This window comes from Ammospiza caudacuta, chromosome 2 (genome assembly GCF_027887145.1).
Source record: "Ammospiza caudacuta isolate bAmmCau1 chromosome 2, bAmmCau1.pri, whole genome shotgun sequence".
In the NCBI taxonomy this organism is placed as follows: Eukaryota; Metazoa; Chordata; class Aves; order Passeriformes; family Passerellidae; genus Ammospiza; species Ammospiza caudacuta.
In genome coordinates, this window is record NC_080594.1 from 86,047,239 (window position 1) to 86,065,217 (window position 17,979).

The 17,979-nt window shown below is 39.1% G+C and overlaps 1 protein-coding gene across 1 annotated transcript in view; it reads right to left on the reverse strand.

The window, feature by feature from the left end:
• Positions 1–3,220: 3,220 nt before the first annotated feature.
• The window catches only part of CD99 (CD99 molecule (Xg blood group)), a 30,269-nt gene continuing 15,510 nt past the window's right edge, over positions 3,221–17,979 (reverse strand). The window contains exons 3-12 of the mRNA XM_058825598.1: positions 14,749–14,787; positions 14,381–14,431; positions 13,877–13,909; positions 12,921–12,962; positions 12,740–12,772; positions 11,271–11,345; positions 9,775–9,816; positions 9,156–9,266; positions 8,311–8,364; positions 3,221–5,086 (exon numbers count right to left, since the gene is read on the reverse strand). Coding sequence (XP_058681581.1) covers positions 5,061–5,086; positions 8,311–8,364; positions 9,156–9,266; positions 9,775–9,816; positions 11,271–11,345; positions 12,740–12,772; positions 12,921–12,962; positions 13,877–13,909; positions 14,381–14,431; positions 14,749–14,787 — 506 coding nt within the window. The 3' untranslated portion in view covers positions 3,221–5,060. The remainder of the gene's footprint in view (positions 5,087–8,310; positions 8,365–9,155; positions 9,267–9,774; positions 9,817–11,270; positions 11,346–12,739; positions 12,773–12,920; positions 12,963–13,876; positions 13,910–14,380; positions 14,432–14,748; positions 14,788–17,979) is intronic.

A 17,979-nucleotide genomic window follows, 5' to 3' on the forward strand; every position in this document is an offset into this window, starting at 1 on the left:
GTGCAGCAGCATAAGATGGACTGATAGAACTTGGTGGTTCTGGGTCCTCAAGAAGCTTGATGTTCAAGTAAGTCAACTGCCTCCCTCTGCCCTGCCCAAATTTGAAGCAGCAGAATGGTTTATAAATGGCTGGCTTAAAGCTACGAATAGAAGCTCTACAGTTTGATTTGAGTATCATCATTCTCCATGTCAGGGTCAATTGGTCAGTCTCAGAACAGCTAAGGACACTTAGGCTGAAGAGGTGACTTTTTCAGTCAGTTGAAAACAAGAACTATACCATGAAATGAGCAATCCCATAAATCCACTGGTTATTTGTTTTTGGGGTTTTTTTGTTTTGTTTTTTTCAGAATGCTAAAAGCAGGGCCACGTGCTGATCTTCATCCAAGTGATGAATTTGCCTGAAGGGAACAGGAATGTTGGCAAGGTTAGGGAATAGTCCCAGGCAGGTCTGAACAGCTTACACATGTTCAGTAGCTTTACTTCAAAACAGTTGTTCTTGCAAGTGAAGTCTTCCCAAAATGCTCTGTCTCACCTGCCTGCTGATACAACTTCAATGTGATATGGAACATTCTCAAATGAAGTTTGAAGATGATGCACATCTTGTTCAGTTCTTCTATTGCCCTGTCTAGCTAAATAACAATATGAAAGTGGGCAGCACTGGAAGGAGTGGATCTAGTGTAGGAGTCAGGATGTCTTGAATGCTTATCCCTCTCCTGTTCTTGGGAGCATTACAGGAACTTCCTAATCCCAGTGCTGTCAAAAGCATACAATAGCTTGCCCAAGATAGCAAGTAAAAAATACTGTATATTAAAAAGAAATATATGAGCTAATACCTGATGATAAATAGCAGTTTTATCACTTGAAAAATCATTGACCCTTCTTTTTCTGCATAAAGGAAAACAAAGTTCTGTCTATTATTCACCTGACAAGGTGGATGAATTGCCTACATTTTTTTACTTTTTTACTTGTCTTTTAAGGAAAACTCCAATATTTCAGAAACTTAAATGGAGGCAGAAAAGGAGAGAGTGTGCCTGTCTGTTCTTTACACCACATACTTTTACCCCACGACGCCTTTTTCAGATGAGACAAGCTAAAAGGAAACAAGAGTTCAGTCACAACTCATCGCAGTGGCAGCCCCATCTTCCCATGGAGAGAGGTCAGACATTGCTCTTTGGTGTGGGTAACCTGCTGCATGTGTCTATTGGACATGAAACAACTGAATTATACATTAGAACTACTTGGGAATGCCACTAATATCCTACACCACTCATCTTTTTTAATAAAAACAGAAGTGCTTTAATTAAAATATTGAAGCATCCAGTAATATAAGCCATTCATGTAAATGTAAGCCAAACACACAAGTGAATTGGTGATACAATTTCTTGGCAACACAAGATTAAAATTACTACGTACTAGCTAAAGGTTCAATGACTTCACAAGCAGATGGAGGAACATGTATTTTATTCTTGTGGTTATTAAATTTACTCCAAATACAGAGATTTGGGAAAACTGTGGGTTTTCCCCATTTAAGTCCTTTTCCCATTCCTAATAATCTGTTCACTTCCTTTTAAAGGTGTCTTTGTATCTGTGTAACAGAAAAGAGCAAAAAGGAAGTAACATTTTCAACTTGCCTCTCAAGTGAAAAACACACCTAGAACATGTGGTTGAGATTGTGGCCTCAAGTGAAAAAAAAAAAGCCAACACAGAAAAGCAGCACTGAAAGTGTAATTCAGCCCAAGATATACTGAAAACTGAGTGCACTAAAATGTTTTCCTTGGCATTCAAAATTTGGCACAGATACTGAAATATGCACAAATAAGAGCTACAGCAAAAAGCTGCCAAATGTTATGATTAAGATTTGCTTGCTTTCATTTGCACAATCCAATGAATTAATTTGGATAACTTTGAATAAGTATTTGAAATGAACATTGCATTTGAAAACCACTTTTCAAACAGTCTTTTCCACCAATAGGATGAATAATCTGCCACTGCAGCTACCTTGTAGAAGCTAAAGTGATATATTATTCTACAATAAGATCCTGCTTTAATTATTTTTCCTCCTACTACTGATGGTAACCCCTCCTCATCCTCAAAGGAGGTAGACTAGAGTAAGAAATGGAAGGGAAGAAGGTATACCACAGGACTGGGACAGGGCTCTTTGTTGCCAGCCATTTTAACTCAGCTTGATCATGAAGGTACCTCACAGCGATCAAGTTGCAGTTTGGACTCAGAAAGGGCAGTATTTTTTTCATTCCTTTGTACAGTCTGATTGAAACCTGTATAGAAACTACATTAATTCTCACATCTGAAAGTCAATGGCAGCTCATTAGACCATGATGGGCAGCAGCTGATCTGTGGGATGTGACTGCAAAACCACTTCAGTAGAGTGGTCAATAATGGTTAACTGATTATATTTCCTGTCCCAATGTGTGGGAGAAATAATGAATTGGAATATTTAGCTCTGTAACATAATGGAAGGTGAGCGAGAAACAAACTAGATCAAATTTTCTGTGGGTAGTGAGGCAAATAGCAATGCAACAATTAATACCCCAGTAACTGCAAGTGAACTGCTGTTTTATCCACAGGTAAGTAACAGAAACCCATAAACTGGCACATTCTCACAAGAACAACAGACTGAAATTTCAAGTCTTCTGTGTAACCTTTTATATCCAGGTGGCAGCAGCCAGTCTTTCTTCTTTCTTCCACAGCTCCAGGCTGTAGAACCACAACTGGACAAATCAGTAAGTTGGAAAAATCAGTAAATTTGTTACTATTTAGGCACTTGGCAACCCCTGCTTTGCCTTTTCATTCTCTTATGGTCCTCTCACATCAGCAGGTGAGAAAACACATGGACCTGCAAAAGTGTCTACTGCTCCAGGATCTGATGATAATTGGATGAGGAAAATTGACTGCTGTTAAGTTTGCCCATACTAAGACATCTAAGTGCATCTCTTCAGGGTTTCCAAATCTTTTTCTTCAAAAACCATGCCTGTCCTTCACAGACAGATGTCGTCTCTACACTTCACACAGGTAAGCAGCATAAAGCTTTGCTGCTTCTGGCCAACTTCATTCCAAAATAATTAAAACATCTCTAGGAAATAAACCTGAGCTGCCGATGGTAGTGAAAATATTTAAAGGATCCTTCCCTAGGAGAGTGAGCACCAAGTTTTTTTATTTTCAGAAGTACTGAGGAGAAGAACACACAAACCTTTTTTTTTAAATTTATTTTTAGAAAAATCACAATGTTGATAGGACTTAGTAAGTAACTTTTGGGTTCACAGAAGCTGAAAACGGATTCAACAGTCTTGGTTAGCTAAAAGCTAGTTTGAGCTCCTCCTGTCATTTTATCCCTAACAAACAGTTATTTTTGTTTATTCAACACTTGGCATAGATATATCTGTTTATTCATGTAGGCAAGCAGTACATTTCTTTGTATTTACATAAATCAAATGCTAATGTAGGAACCATTTTTGCACACTCAAACACACTTAAAAGCTTTAGCACTTTTATACTAAAAGCAAACATACGGCAAAAAGAGAGTTACAAATTAATTCCATAAGAAAATACTAAAATTTGTGTAAAGCTTTGTTGCAAGCTAAGAAACATGTACAAGAAATTCTCAAATGAATTATCCTTGGCATACATTCACGTCTGAATGTACAGATATATTTACAGGTTTAATATCCAAATTCATTAATTTCTAAGTTCTAAAATATTCCAAGAAATGCCATCTTCCTGTAGAACTTTGTCAGGTGGCTGAAGCCCAATAATAAGACACAAATGGTAAAACTGCATGAAAATTTAAAGCAACTAGAATGAAAGCCAACACAACTGGTCAGACCACTCCTTCCTGACAGAACTAGTTATTATTCCAAATTTAGTCCTTTATCTGCTATGAGTTGTAGTTTTCTGTGTTTCCACAGATCCTTGAAACCTTCCTGTTGCTTTCAAGAGCCACAGCACTGGTCACAAGTGCTTTCAGAGGAGGATGCAACCATAGGTGATAACCCTAGGGGAATCCTTCCTGAGTCCAAAAGCACTTCTCACGTGTTTGCTATTTCTACTGTTCAGTGGATGCCTGTGGAGTGAGACTGGCTTGTTCTGGTCATTCTTGCTGTTTGTAGTTTGGAACTGTGGCACTGTTTCTGTCCCTTATACATGTATGATAAGCCTTCTGAATTCAGCACTATCTTTACTTAAGCTTTTGGCTATGGAAATCTGAAAATGTTAATCCCCACTCCCAAGTTCTTCATCCACAACTTTTTAGATGATGCCAAACATCAATGTCACCAGAAATACCAAGTCCAATTATGTTTCTAATCTGCAAAACAGGCTTTCCCACAACTGACCAGTACTTGCCAAGCAGGAAGAGCCAGAAAGGATGAAGGCTTGGTGTGCATTAACTTTGGGTTTTCTCAATCTGTACCAGACAGATGCAATGAAAAAATATCTAAAAACAAAACAGAATGCTTGTCTCCTGTACGCTCAAGCACAAGCAGCTCTTCCCTGACAGCTGGCCCAGGCAGCCACACAGACTGGATCAGCAGCACCCACACCCAGATCCACCATCCATACACAGTGAGCTGTTTGCTTTCAGGTGCCCACAACATACACCAAGCTGGTTTGTTGGTCCACTCACTGAGTTCAGGTTATTTAAAAAAATGTTTCTATTGCCTGAGAGCAATAACATAACAGAAACCTTAATTGCATATTGGTTTTGGAGAGGTAAGGAAAAGTTAAATACACTGAATGCACTTAAGACACACCTATTTGTCAGAGGAGTCAAGGAAAGAATGTAAAGGCACAACATACTTCTACACTCCTGTCATTAAGGCCATGTGTTGGTGTGCAACAATGCTTCACAGGGCTAACCATACAGAAGTACTCAGGTCTAAGTCACAGTCCCAGAGGTGTTTCACACAAGTTTCATGTTTTCTCATGAAACTTCAGGCTCTGCTGTTTGCTATGCTTTTTTTGTTTCCTTTTTTTTTTTTTTTTTGACAGAATGCAGGTTGTTTATCCAGTTCCAAAGGTCTGTTCTTCACCACTCTTCTTTTTATTTAGTTCTCCAGAAGTGTGCGCTGAACTGAAAAGTGAAAACCAATTCAAGATTAGCGCACCGAGTTAGCATACAATGTAAGTTATACATTACTATGTAACAGTTTATGCAGTCAACAACACTCAGCAGATGTTTGATACCCTATGATAAATTTAGGAATGCAGAGCCTTGATTCTATGAAGCCAACAGGCTGCACAGCAAGGAATATTACACCCAGATTTCTCACACAAATAACCACATCCTACTACATACAGGGAAGCTATCTACACTTGCACTGTAACCCAGCACTCAGTTCAGGCTGGCAGGTCCTGCAGATGCAAACAGGCTGCTCATACAAAAAGCAAGCTACTCAAAGTAAGCTCCTAGGTTCAGGAAGTCAAAGATAGGTTTACACAAGATTTTAAAAACACAGATAGCAGATCTATTCTGCTATACCATTTGACCTGGCTTAATAAGAGACTGCTTCTAACTGGAAGCCATGGAGGCACATCTATCACCAGAAGCAGACCTAACATGTGCTGACTCCCAGAACTCAGATCAGGAGCAGCACCATGATGACCATGGCTGCCCAGTCCCTTAGCTCAACACATGACCATGCTTGTCTGCAAAATATAACAGAGGTATGAAATCTGGGACATAATATGACATCAATATTAGATTAGATCAATAGGTAGAAGTAACCATATTTGACAACATCCCAAGTGTGACTTTGCTGGTTAAAATAAGAGATGCATCCTCTGATGCATTTCACTTTTGAGTTCTGGTGAATCTTGGCCACAAATTTAGCATAACCCAACTACAGCTCATATTTTAACTGCCTTTGGTAGAGGAGTTTGAATGATGCTACTTGCTTCCCTAATGCACAGCTGAATTGAGGATACCTGAGTCTCTTCAGTGCTTACAGCCAGTCACAAGAAAATGTTTTGTACTTGAGAGTTTTAAATATTTAACAGCTTAAAGTGTTTATAAAGAAGATAATGAACCAGGTGGAAGTTTATAACAAACTGATGAAATACCCAAGAGAATTAAGGCATAATTATATTTCAATTATAAAAAAACCCAGAAATAGTTCTGCAGGTTTAAGTTTAAACTCACAGAAGAATATACTGCAAATATATATCTTGCTTTGAGATTTTAATACTCAGTACTTCAAAACCAATGAACTTCAGCATGAGGTTATGGTGCTTCTTCCTTCATTGACCAGGCACAAGGCCAAGTTTTCCCCTACACCATTTCCTCCAGCTCTGTCCATGGATTCCTGGAGCTTATCACCTGCTCCATCATCCAAATCCCCTACACAATCATAGGTGGAAGGGTGAGGTTCTCAGTGTTTGCTGCTTTAAATGAGATCCCTCCACAGCTCTAACCTGTTGTGTTGTGTCTGTATACGTTGGACTGTTCTGTTCCCCCCTATCACGTAATGGTTCTGCCCTGGTTCCCCCTTCCCCCTTGTGCTGCCAGATATCCCAACTCCTCCCTAGTTGCCTTGGAGATGAATGTACCCTTTCTCAAATCCCTCCCTGGTGCCTTGTCCATCACTCAGCGCTCCCACCCTTCTTTCTAGAACTCTCTAGCAACTTCCAGCTAGAGTGTCAACTGATTGGCTCAGGGGCCAGGCCCCACCCTCAAGTTATCCCCATTGGTGTTCTCCCTAAGTCAATCTTTTGTATCCCACTCCCCTCTGAAACCCTATTTGTCCCAGTACTGACTCCTCCCCTGTGTCCTTCCCTCCTTATAAGCTATTTTAACTTCCTGTTCTGCCTCTTTGACTGTCGGTTCCCCCGGGACCCAATAAAACTGCATTCCCCACAGCTGGAGAGCGCTCTCTTATTTCTGCTGACTGTAGCCATAAGCCCAGCCACGTCCTACCACAAGGTAACACTGTTGTCATAGCACAGAGCGTTTGCCTTAGGTGCTGTCCTGAACCGCGGTGATCGGGATAGTGCTCCCCTACCGCTAGCGGTGCTGGATAGCCAGCCAGGACGTCCGAGAAGGACTGTCCCTCTCCAGCTGGACTGCTTCGCTCACCTTTGTAGAAAGACTAATCATGTGATGGTTCTTCCATACAAGAATCACTCTATGTTCACAACAGAGAATGCTTTAATTACAACATGCTAGTGAGTTCAGTCATCTTTGTTTCCAGTGTAGTTTCATCACTGTCCAAATATCATAAATTTTTTACTATACATTCTTGCAGTGTTCTGTATCAGTTTATAGTTGGAAAACATTTCAGATTCTAATCAGAAAAAATATGCACTGATAAGCTTCCAACTGCAGTTATACATCACACTGATGGAGCAGGCTTGCGTTTTCACAATTGCCTCTAATGATGCTTTTGCAGAGAAAATTCAATTCTTCACTTTCTCTAAGCTGCTGCATTTCAATGCACTCTCAAGGCAATAAACAAATCTGTTCAATAAAAAGCTCAAAAGTGGCAATGAATGCTTGATTCAGTTCTAAGTTTGTCATCATGGTAAAACCATAGAATCAGAGAACCATTTATGTTGGAAAAGACCTTTTAGATCATCCATTTTAACTCCTACCCCAAGACTGCCAAGTCCACCACTAAACCTTGTCCCTATGTGCCATTTCTATATATCTTTTAAATACCTCCATGGATGACAACTCTTGTGCTTTCCTGAAGAGTTTCTGAGCAGCCTGTTCCAATGCTTGACAAACCTCTTCATGAAGAAATTTTTCCAAATATCCAATCTAAGCCTCCTCTGGCAAAGTTTGAGGCCATTTCCTCTTGTCCCATCACTTGTTACCTGGGAGAAGTGACTGACACACACCCGGCTACAACCTCCTTTCAGGTGGCTGTAGAGAGTGAAAAGGTGACCCCTGAGCCTTCTTTTCTCCAGGCTAAATATCTCTAACTTCCCCAGTCACTCCTCACAGCCCTTCCCCAGATCCACTGCCCTTCTCTGGACATGCTGCAGCACCTCAGTGTCCTTCTTGAAGTGAAGGGCTCAGAACTGGACACAGCACTCAAGCTGTGGCCTCACCAGAGCCAAGTACGAGGGGACAATCACAGCCCTGGTCCTGGTGGCCACACTATTGCTGATACAGCCCAGGATGGCACTGGCCTTCCTGGCTACCTAGGCACACTGTCAGCTCATATTCTCCCAAAATTGTTAATTGTTTCTTTTTTAACAAAACAGCACAATTCATCTTCTCTAGTATGGTCAATAAAGTACATTTTATAGGATCCCCAGCAAAGAGCTGATCTTCCATCTAGATTCTTGTCTTACCAGGTGGCTCAGATTGTGCTCCCCTGTGGCTATCCATATTCACATTCTCTTCATCTGCTGGGAAAAAAACCAGATATTTAGCATTCAAATTGCCTTATATTTGAGGTTCTTGATAAATAGAGATCATTTGAGAGAAGAAACAGCAATGAAAAAGTGGGCTACTGACAGTAGTTGAGTTGCCCTGTTTTGTCTACACATTAATTTTAACATACACGGTAGAGATCTTTTTTGGTTTCCAAATTTACCAAGTTACAAAACAGCAGTGCCTGGCTGAATGACTGCTCTATCCCTTCACTAAACAGTCAGAAAGACTGAAACAGACAAAACCAAAGCTTCTGCCCATCCTATCACCCACAGTACTCCCAAAGTTTTCTTATCCAAATTGTATCTTATTTAGGTGGAAAGGAAGCAAGCAGTATATCACTGCAGATTAATATGGGGATGAATACTGGGGTAAGCTGTCATAAAACTAATAAGTAGGCAAGCATCTTGTGAAGACACAAAGCCAAAATTTACAAAATTAGAAACTACCAAGTATTTTTCAAATATCTCTAATCCTAACGTTCGCTTGATTCTCCTTAAAAAGTATTCTTTGCAGTCTCTCCTACTTAATTTTAGCCAGAAGTGCTTTTATTTTAGGAAATGTAAAGCTTTGAGTCTTCCTAGTTTTTGGGCAAGGAATTTGTCAGTCTTAGATGACTAGTAGGAAAGGTTACTCCCTGTGAACATAAATTCACTGGGGTATTACAACTACTTTATGCATAGGATCAATTCATAGTTCATATATAAATACAAAAATGCCTCTCTCCTGACAGTAGGAACCAAAACTAATTTGGAACTCTTACCACTTTGCTTGAAACAGAGTTTCTTCTTCTGGTAAGCAATGAAACTACCTACTGATGCAACTACAGTAGCACCCACAGCACTTATAATTCCAGCTAATACTCCCTGAGAACCTGAAAAAAACAGAGATGTTTATAAACATTTTTCAGAGCTGAAAGCCACATCAAAATATTGTCTCAAAGTAAATACTTTGGAAGTGAACACTTCCAAAAAAATTAAACTGAAATTACATGAAATTGTAATAAACAACACTGTGCACAATGAAAAATGAATCTTCTCATTTTACAACCACTGATTTCTTAGCAGTGCCCATTGTTAAAGAACTTAAGCATGCCTGTTTTAAGTTCCACTAATTAAAAAAGCAACCCCTTCATTGCCATATCTACTTTGTATGCATGCAATCACTGCACCAGCATCTCTGAGACCTTAACACTTGGGAATCATTTTTAACATAGAAATGTTAAAGGGCTATGGAAGCAGAGCTTAAAAGAATTCCAGATTGCACAAAAGCTTTTTAATTGTAACCCACTCCCAGTAGTGACCATTCTAGCAGAAGATTAGCAATCAGAAACCCCAAGAAAACAATCTAAACACATCATACACACACACTCATGCACTTACCTTCGCTTTCTTGGTCACTATTTGGAGCTGGACCTTTCCGTTCTGTAAAAATAAATGGAGAGTTTACATTTTATATGTCTAAAGAACACTTATATCATAAGTGACAAACATTTTGTCAATTAATTATCCAAAAATACAAGCCATTTATTATATCCATACAGTGTTAAACTGGCACTGAAACTTTCTGTTTTCAAAGCATGGCTCAGAGCAGTGCCAACTCCAGCCCTGAGTGCTCAGCACTTCTACAAAATGAGCTAATAACATTTGTGAAATCTAGTTTATTAAGCCTGTGCACCACCACAGAGAACTCATATAATTTCAGAGTAACATTCAGCTGTATTTCCACAGAACCATCTTTTCCTAAAATCCCAGCCTCATCAACCTTTGCAATTCTCTTCACAAGCAAGTCAGAAGTTCTACAAATGCTAACTCTAAATTTGTCACTGTGCAGCTCATACCACTGAGGCAGGAACCTGTGCAGATGAAACCACCACACAAGTCTCCACAGATGTTTCTTGCCCCTTCCAATTTTCAAGTACTGCCCCAAAGGCACCTTGGAAGGAGGAAGCTGCCCAAAACAGTGGCATCAATAGTCTCCACCTAGGACAGCTCTTCAGAGAAGTCGAGTAAACACTAGCATATCCCAAACCCCATCAAGATACTTAAAACTAATTCTGACTTGGAAATACTAAAATTGCAGTAAAGCAGTAATTTTAGGTATAGCAAATTACCAAAAAAGTGTGGCAAGCTATGAAATGGTTTTATACTGTTCAGAGTATAGAATCATATGGTGGTGAAGGAACCTTAGTGATCACCAAGCTTCAACTCCTCTGCCATGGGCAGGGACACCTTCCACTAAGCACACCTTCTGCTCAGAGCTTCAGAGCTCCATCCAGTCTAGTCTTGAACACTTCCAGGGATGGAACATCTACAACTTCTCACTTCCTCACCTGCCTCACTACCACCACAGTAAAGAAGTGAAGGCTAAGCATCACTTGGAAGTGTAAATGACAGTTCTTCCTGTGGAACAAAGGAAATCTTTGAGAACATAAGGTGGACCCTCTTCTGGCCCACTCATAGGCTTCCTACCTACAATAACTAAAAAAACTAAGAGTATGTCATAGAAGATCAAAAATAGCACTTGGATGACCTTAAAAACTACATTAATAGTCAATTTTGAAGTAAGCAGTGCATTCACATTTCAGTTTTAGAAGCCATATTTCTTAGCATAACAGTAAAAAATCACTGAAAATGTTTGCTCTAGATAAGTTTTACCCCTGAAGTATTTGGGGCTTTTTTTCTGGCAGAGACAGAACACGTTACTTTTGAACTCGAAAATATGCTCTTCAGTTTCAGATACCAGAACCAAATGCATTACAAATTAGAGCTAACCAGCTCTAACCAGGTCTCTAATTGTCTAACCAGCTTGTGAGCAGGCTTTAATCAAAAGCTCAGGTAGGCACACAAACAATAGGAAGCACAAGCTGCTATCTTACCATTGCTGCCACTGCCATCACTTCCTCCTTCTCTTGGTAAACCGCCATCCAATAGATCTAAATCATCAAATTTGTCTATAAAATAATACAAATAACATTACCAAGTTTTAAGTTTGGTGAATAAGATACATCAAGGCATATATAATAACATGGAAATTTTCTCAAGACCATTCAACTGAAATTGTGGTGGCTTTAGGCTCAGCACTAGAGTCAGAGCATTTAACCTTTTAAAAAGGCCTCACAATGTCAAGTCCCTTCAGCCCAGCACTACAGAGTCTGACAGCAGCACTCCTCTCTCTGGACTTCCAACAGCTGAGAGAAGTCATTGTCCAAGAGCAGGTAGCACTGCACAAATCAGGTTAAGCAAGCATGGAGCCTCATAAGCTGCTTAACTGTAAAAGCCCAAATCTCACTGTCCTGTGAAAGCAAAGAAACAATGTGGACAGAAAAGAACCATTAACTTTCAAGGTTGCAACTGTGAATGATTCTTCAGAGTTGAGTCTCTTAAGTCTCAAACAGTCCAAGTGTAATTCCCTCCTCTGATTTACTGCAGGACATTGGAGTAGTCCCTCTTCATTTCCCTATGAACCCTACCTCATGGAGCCTTCCTGTCTCCCTCATGGCACCTTCTCCTCCTTCCCAATGCTGCCCAATGAATATTTAGTTTACACAATGCAAATAATTTTTTTCAGGCAGAAAAACTAAAAGTATTGCATCAGAGGATGTTTTAGTTGGGTGCCAAAAGCACTGTATTGAGGCATGCAAGAATCAAATCCAAGTTATCTACTGCACATCAGGTGAAAGAACAAGAACTGAGACTTGCATTCCAGGGCTCTTTACCACCATGTGTGTGAATAATGGCATCATCACACCTGCATCCTTCTGAATCTGTTTTTTTTTTCTAGGTTAGGCAAAGATAGGGAGGACCTCTAAAGCAGAACATGCAGGAAAGGACATGTATTTAAAACCTATCTTTCAAAAACAAAGAGTTGTATTTCTTAATGGGGTCTTTAAATAAAACAAAACAAAAAAAAAGGCAACCCTTTAACTTAGAGCTTTCCCTTTAATTTAGATCCTTTAAGAATAAAGATCACAGGCAGCTGCTACTTAATTTTGAGCATGACTAGAAGGGATTCAGTTTGTAGAGAAGAAAGAACTCAATGCAATACATGGATGCTTAACCACAGGCAGCCAAGTACAGCATTGCCCCAAGCGCACACACACACACACACACACAGAGTCTTATCCTGCCTCTTCCCCACATCATCCGGTTTTTAAGTGAAAGTGACTCAACAGGTTTGTTATGGAATTTCAAGACTGGTGCAAAGCTTATTTGCAAGACAACTTTTTCTCAGTCTTCAGTGTTTGATGTATGCCACACCTGACATCCATAGCAGGCAATTAACAAGGATCAATTACTGAAGTGTAACTGAGACAGTAAAACCAAGAGTTTGTACCAGAAGCCTTACCAGATTCTTTAGGTGGATCTTTCTTGGGGTTATCTAAAAACAGAAGAGAGATTTAGGAGAAAAAAAAAAGAAAATGTTAAGATAACAAAACCAGACTATAACACAGTTATGTTCAAAGGGACTAGGAGAGATTAACAAATACTCTTTTACTGTTCAGAAATTCCTGTTAGATCAGTCTTACCAGTCTCTCTAGGATTTCCAGGAGGTTGTGGCTTGGAATCACCTGTATGTAGACAAATAAGAGTTAGAATAAATTGAGCAAAATTACTAGTGTGAAGAAACCAAAAGCAGAGCATGGAGTAAAATTGAAAAATGATCTGACCTAAAATATTATATCAAAACTTCCCCATGTAATTTTCTTTTCATTAGCCAATGCTGTATTTCTTTGGCTATTTTAGCTAAAGAAACTATGTTTTAATGCCAATAAGGGTTTTCTTGCTACATTAACCAGCATGTCAGATCCTTGCTAGGATGGAACATACACAGAAAAACTCATTAAGTCTTATGCAGCATTTTAGTTTGCACATCTGATTTCAAAGGCTGAGTTTCTTTTAATTATTCTAGCAGGTACAGGTTACTTGGCTGTTTTCTTTTTTAAAATTACCAGGTTTTAATAAAATATAAAGTCTAGTATCTCACTTGTAAAATTGACAAAGTACAGGGAATATAGGTCTCCACAATGACATTTCATTTGGCTTGCCACAAAATAGGAAATAAGAGGTCTTAGAAATTATCTCTGTACAGTTCTGTCACAACCTTCACATTAGAAAAAGTACTTTCCTTCAAATTATTTATAACAGATTAATGTTTCTTGTGCTACTAAAAATACTTCCTGAAATGGGAGAGATTACTTTGGAATTAACATTTACTTCCATAAGTAATAGTTTATGGAGTCAGTGCCATCTAGTGAAAAAACAGCAATGAAACAAGTAGAAGCTGGCTAAGAAATTACTGAAATTCCGACAGTTTTGGTGATCCAGAACCTTAAAATTAACAAACAAAACGAGGCTGCAGTTAGTCTTATCAACAGTCTGCTACCCTAATAAACTCAGTGCCTTACTATACTTAGGTCATAAAGGATATATAGACATTGCACCAGGTACATTTGAGCAGTATCCAGGAAAACAGAATACTTACCAAAATCAAAAGCATCAGACAAGTCAAAATCATCTACAAAGAAAGAAGGGAAGTTTTAAATTTAATATAAAACATGTACTCTTAGACTACTTTATAAACAAAATGGACCTCACAACCTTTTCTCCACAAATGAAAGATGTGCTCACTCATCAGTGACTCACAGAAAAGCCCTACAAAGTTACCAGCATTACCTGCCAAGCAACTTGCTGCTTTTGGAGATGATGTGACCTGTCAAGGGCCAGCTCAAGGTGAGCAAGCTCCAAACATGTAGACTGAAAGCCCACAGAAGTAATTTTCACAGGTTTTTTTGAGAAATCACAAAACATATTTCTGAGAGCAGATTCCAAAATGAAGAAACCCTTTTGCTGTTAGGGGACTGCTGTCTTTTATAGAAATATCACAACCCTGAGTGCCACTAAATAGAAAAATTTAGGATCTCAAACCGGAACATATACTACACACTTGATTCACAGTAAAAGCCATTACAAGCCAATTAGATCTCACCTTTATTTGATGATGGTGTCTTCTGAGTTACAAGAGGCTTCTTTGTACTTTCTGTCAGGTATGGTTAGGGAAAAAATAAATACTATTTAACACACAGTTCAGAAGCTACATGAAGGACAAAGGACAAATCTAAGTACATGCCTATACATCAAAATGCACAAGATCAAATCTATACAGCAAGACAATTTCACTTCAAAGAGAAATCTTTAAGTCTTCAAAAGACAAATTTGAGTTCTGTGTGGTCAACACCTTGACAAACACATGGCTGAATTGTTCAACTGAGGTTTAAACAAACCATACGTGGCAAATTGTCATGCTTGGTCATGCAGTAATACTAAGAAATCAACAGGTGAAAGAAACTTTTTTACCTCCTAAAATTGCATCTTCTAAGGAAAAGTCATCTTGGCCTGTGGACGATAAAAGAAACAGTAAGGACGCTGCTTTTTCTTACTCAAACCCAACATTTAATAAAGTCTTAAACATGTCTGTGATCAATCTTGAAGTATGCTTTCTGCTTCCTGAGTCAATCTAGAAGAATATTCTGAGTCAGGGTTGAAGACAGACATTCTTCTCCATTTCTCCAGGTCACTATCCATCTGTCTTTTCAGAAAAAATAAAGGAACCACACTAAAAACTGGCTCTATAGAGATGACCTGAAGGGTTGGAACATGCATTCCTGCAGCCAATAATGCACTTTATTCTTGCCACTGCATGTTTCCTTAGTGCCACCCACAGCATATTCTTTCCCACCCTTCTTTCCACTGAACCACAAAATAAGTTGGGGGACAGCTCCAATGCATGAGAGCATACAAGATTCAAGTGTGAAGAAAAGCTTCGGAGCACAAAGGCCATTATGGAAGTTATGTAATGGAGTTAATACCTTGGCATTAAAAATTAATTTTTATGGGTTTGTATGACTTACCTTTCCCCCTAACTAGGATTAGCAGTATGGAGGTGGTTAAGATATTAGCATGTATGATCTTGAGAACTTTTTCAACTTCCTAAAACACAGCTAAATGCAGCTGGCACCACCATGGGGTCTCCACTACAGGGAGATTAGACTCTATTTTCAGTCCTTAGGAAAAGAACACTGTCTCTCGTTGTATTAAATCAGGTGCTCGAGTTACTGCTGCTTACCCAGCCAACTGCAAACACACCAACTCAAGACACAGATGACACAAACTGATTTCACAGCACAAATGTGGTGGTGTGATCAACAGCAGAGCCTTGGAAGATAAGTGCATAGCTAAAGCAACTGTTTGGGGTGTTCTGATTTTTTCACCATCCCTACTTTCACTGAAGCACGGAAAAAGAAAAAAGCCTGAAAGTAGCTATCAGCCATTCAAGAAAAAGACATCTAAGTATACTGCTTCAGCCCCAGAGAAGCCGGAAGACTTCTACCTACTGAGGATCAAGCCAGTCAGAGCAAAAGTTATGTCCAAACAGAAACTACCTTAGTTCAGAAGATACCTGCATAAAGCATTATGTGTCTGGCTTTTCCTCTAAGAATGTAACCACCAAAGAGGCATCAGAAGCAGCTACTGCAAAGTCTGAAGAGAGGAATAAAAATAAACATCAAAATCAAACTAGAAGCAAAATGCACCTTTCACTTACATGACAGACCAAGTTAAGTCATGAGTCTAGTATCAGGAATGATAGATGCTTATATACCTGGTGATATCTTTTGATGTAACTAAGGTCAAAATTGCAATGCCTTTTCCTTCTCAGGTAATTGCATCAATAATGCTTTTTTTTTTTAAAGAAAAGACAGGACAGTAAGATACTTTCTTTTTTTCCCTTTGGAATAGGGAAGCAACTGGAACAGAATAAAAACAAATGTGCCAACTGAACTGCTACAGCAGAAACTGAAATCTGAAGTCTAAGAAGTGATTCCTATACTGTAACATTTGAACTAAAACCACCTTGCTCACAGCCAAGTAAGGAGAAAGTAAGGAGACAGGCCTACCTGGTCTCTGAAAAGCTCTTTCATGGAAACAGAGGTGATTGATGGCTTTATTGTGGTGCACAAGCAAAGCACACTTAAAATCTCCTGGATAAAATAAGTAGGTATAGATCTTGAATAGAAAGCAAGAAGGTATTTTACTTGGTATCTCTTATTTCAGATGGAGACCATAAGCTCTGTTAGATCACGAGAATGCCATATATTAGCAGGTCATTTATCTGAAGTCTACATCAGCTTGCAATACAATTTTACAAACCTCTGTGAAGTTAGAAGGTGCTAAGACACAAATGCCAGTTACTTCTGAAGTTACTCCTTTGGTTAGACTACACCAAGAAACCTCTGTATCGACAGATAAAAAAAAGTCAAAGCACTCATAAGAAATTTTAACAGGCATAGCTGTTCCTCAAACCTGAGTTCTAGTTTGCTTGTGTTCTCAAGCACATACATCTCTCAGGCTACAGTCCTTGGGAGGCATGCCTAAGACAGGACCTGCTCAGAATTTGGTAGTCTAACTCCAAGAGGGCAGGCAGAAGAATTTGTTGAAAATACACTCCTCAAAACACTCCACCAGAGCAGCACCCAGAGGAGGGACCATCAGGAACTGACAACACCATCTGTCTCAAAGTCAAAGGTATAGCACTAACACAATGAACATCACAATGGTTTGTGTATACTTCAAGAACCCTGTTTCTTTCCAGGCAGATGGAAAAACAAGCACATACACTCAACTTTACAGAAAGCTGGTGCAGCTGAAATTTTACCTGGAGCAGAAAAGAGGCTACATGAAGAGTTCCCACTGCCAGCATAAAACTCAGACCAGGAACTCAGAATGGCTTCAGCTGCAGTGGTTTCCCTCAAGATGAGGAAACCTTTGTAAAAGAGTGTGCTCAGTGACATTGCTATTTTAAGGGATTTTTGCAAATGAACTTCACAGAGAAATAATTTAGGATGAGATTGCTCACTGCCAAGCCCACATTAAAAAATGCTCTGACAGAGGAATAAAGAAAATTGAGAGTCAATAAAAGAAAAATATAATCATGCTTTATTGACTGGAATTACTATTCTGAAACCAAAATTCTGCTTTCCAAGCATGCAGCAAGCGTATCAGGCTTTTCATATACACTACTTTTTTGAGGTAAGGTAGCAAAAAATGTCAAAACTTAGGTTATGGAACTCATTACAATAAAAATCTGCCCTCTGATGTGCTGGATGTGAGCTTTCCCATCAAACAAAGTTATTTCTCCACTGTTCATGACAAACCTTCCTATGTCTTTAAAGCAGTTGCTTTTATAAATGTACTCACTCCACTTTTGGTATGGGTGGGTCCAACTAAAGTAGAAGTTCACTAACTTAGTCTAAAGGAGAAAAGCTCAGTATGATTCAGCTGGTTCCAGGAAAAAAAGTAATTATAAAACAAGAGATAAAGCTAAAGAACAAAAGGTACTATCAGGGCCCAAGAAGGAAAAGTCAGCAAGAATTTGCTGCACTCCCTACAGATTTAAGGAACACCCAGAGCAGTTGGGCTTATGAGCATTTTCTTAGTCTAAACAAGAATACTTACAAATAAAGCAGATATTGTATTGCATATGAAGAACAATACAGTAGGTATTTCTAGCTCCTAGGAGCATGAGCAGAT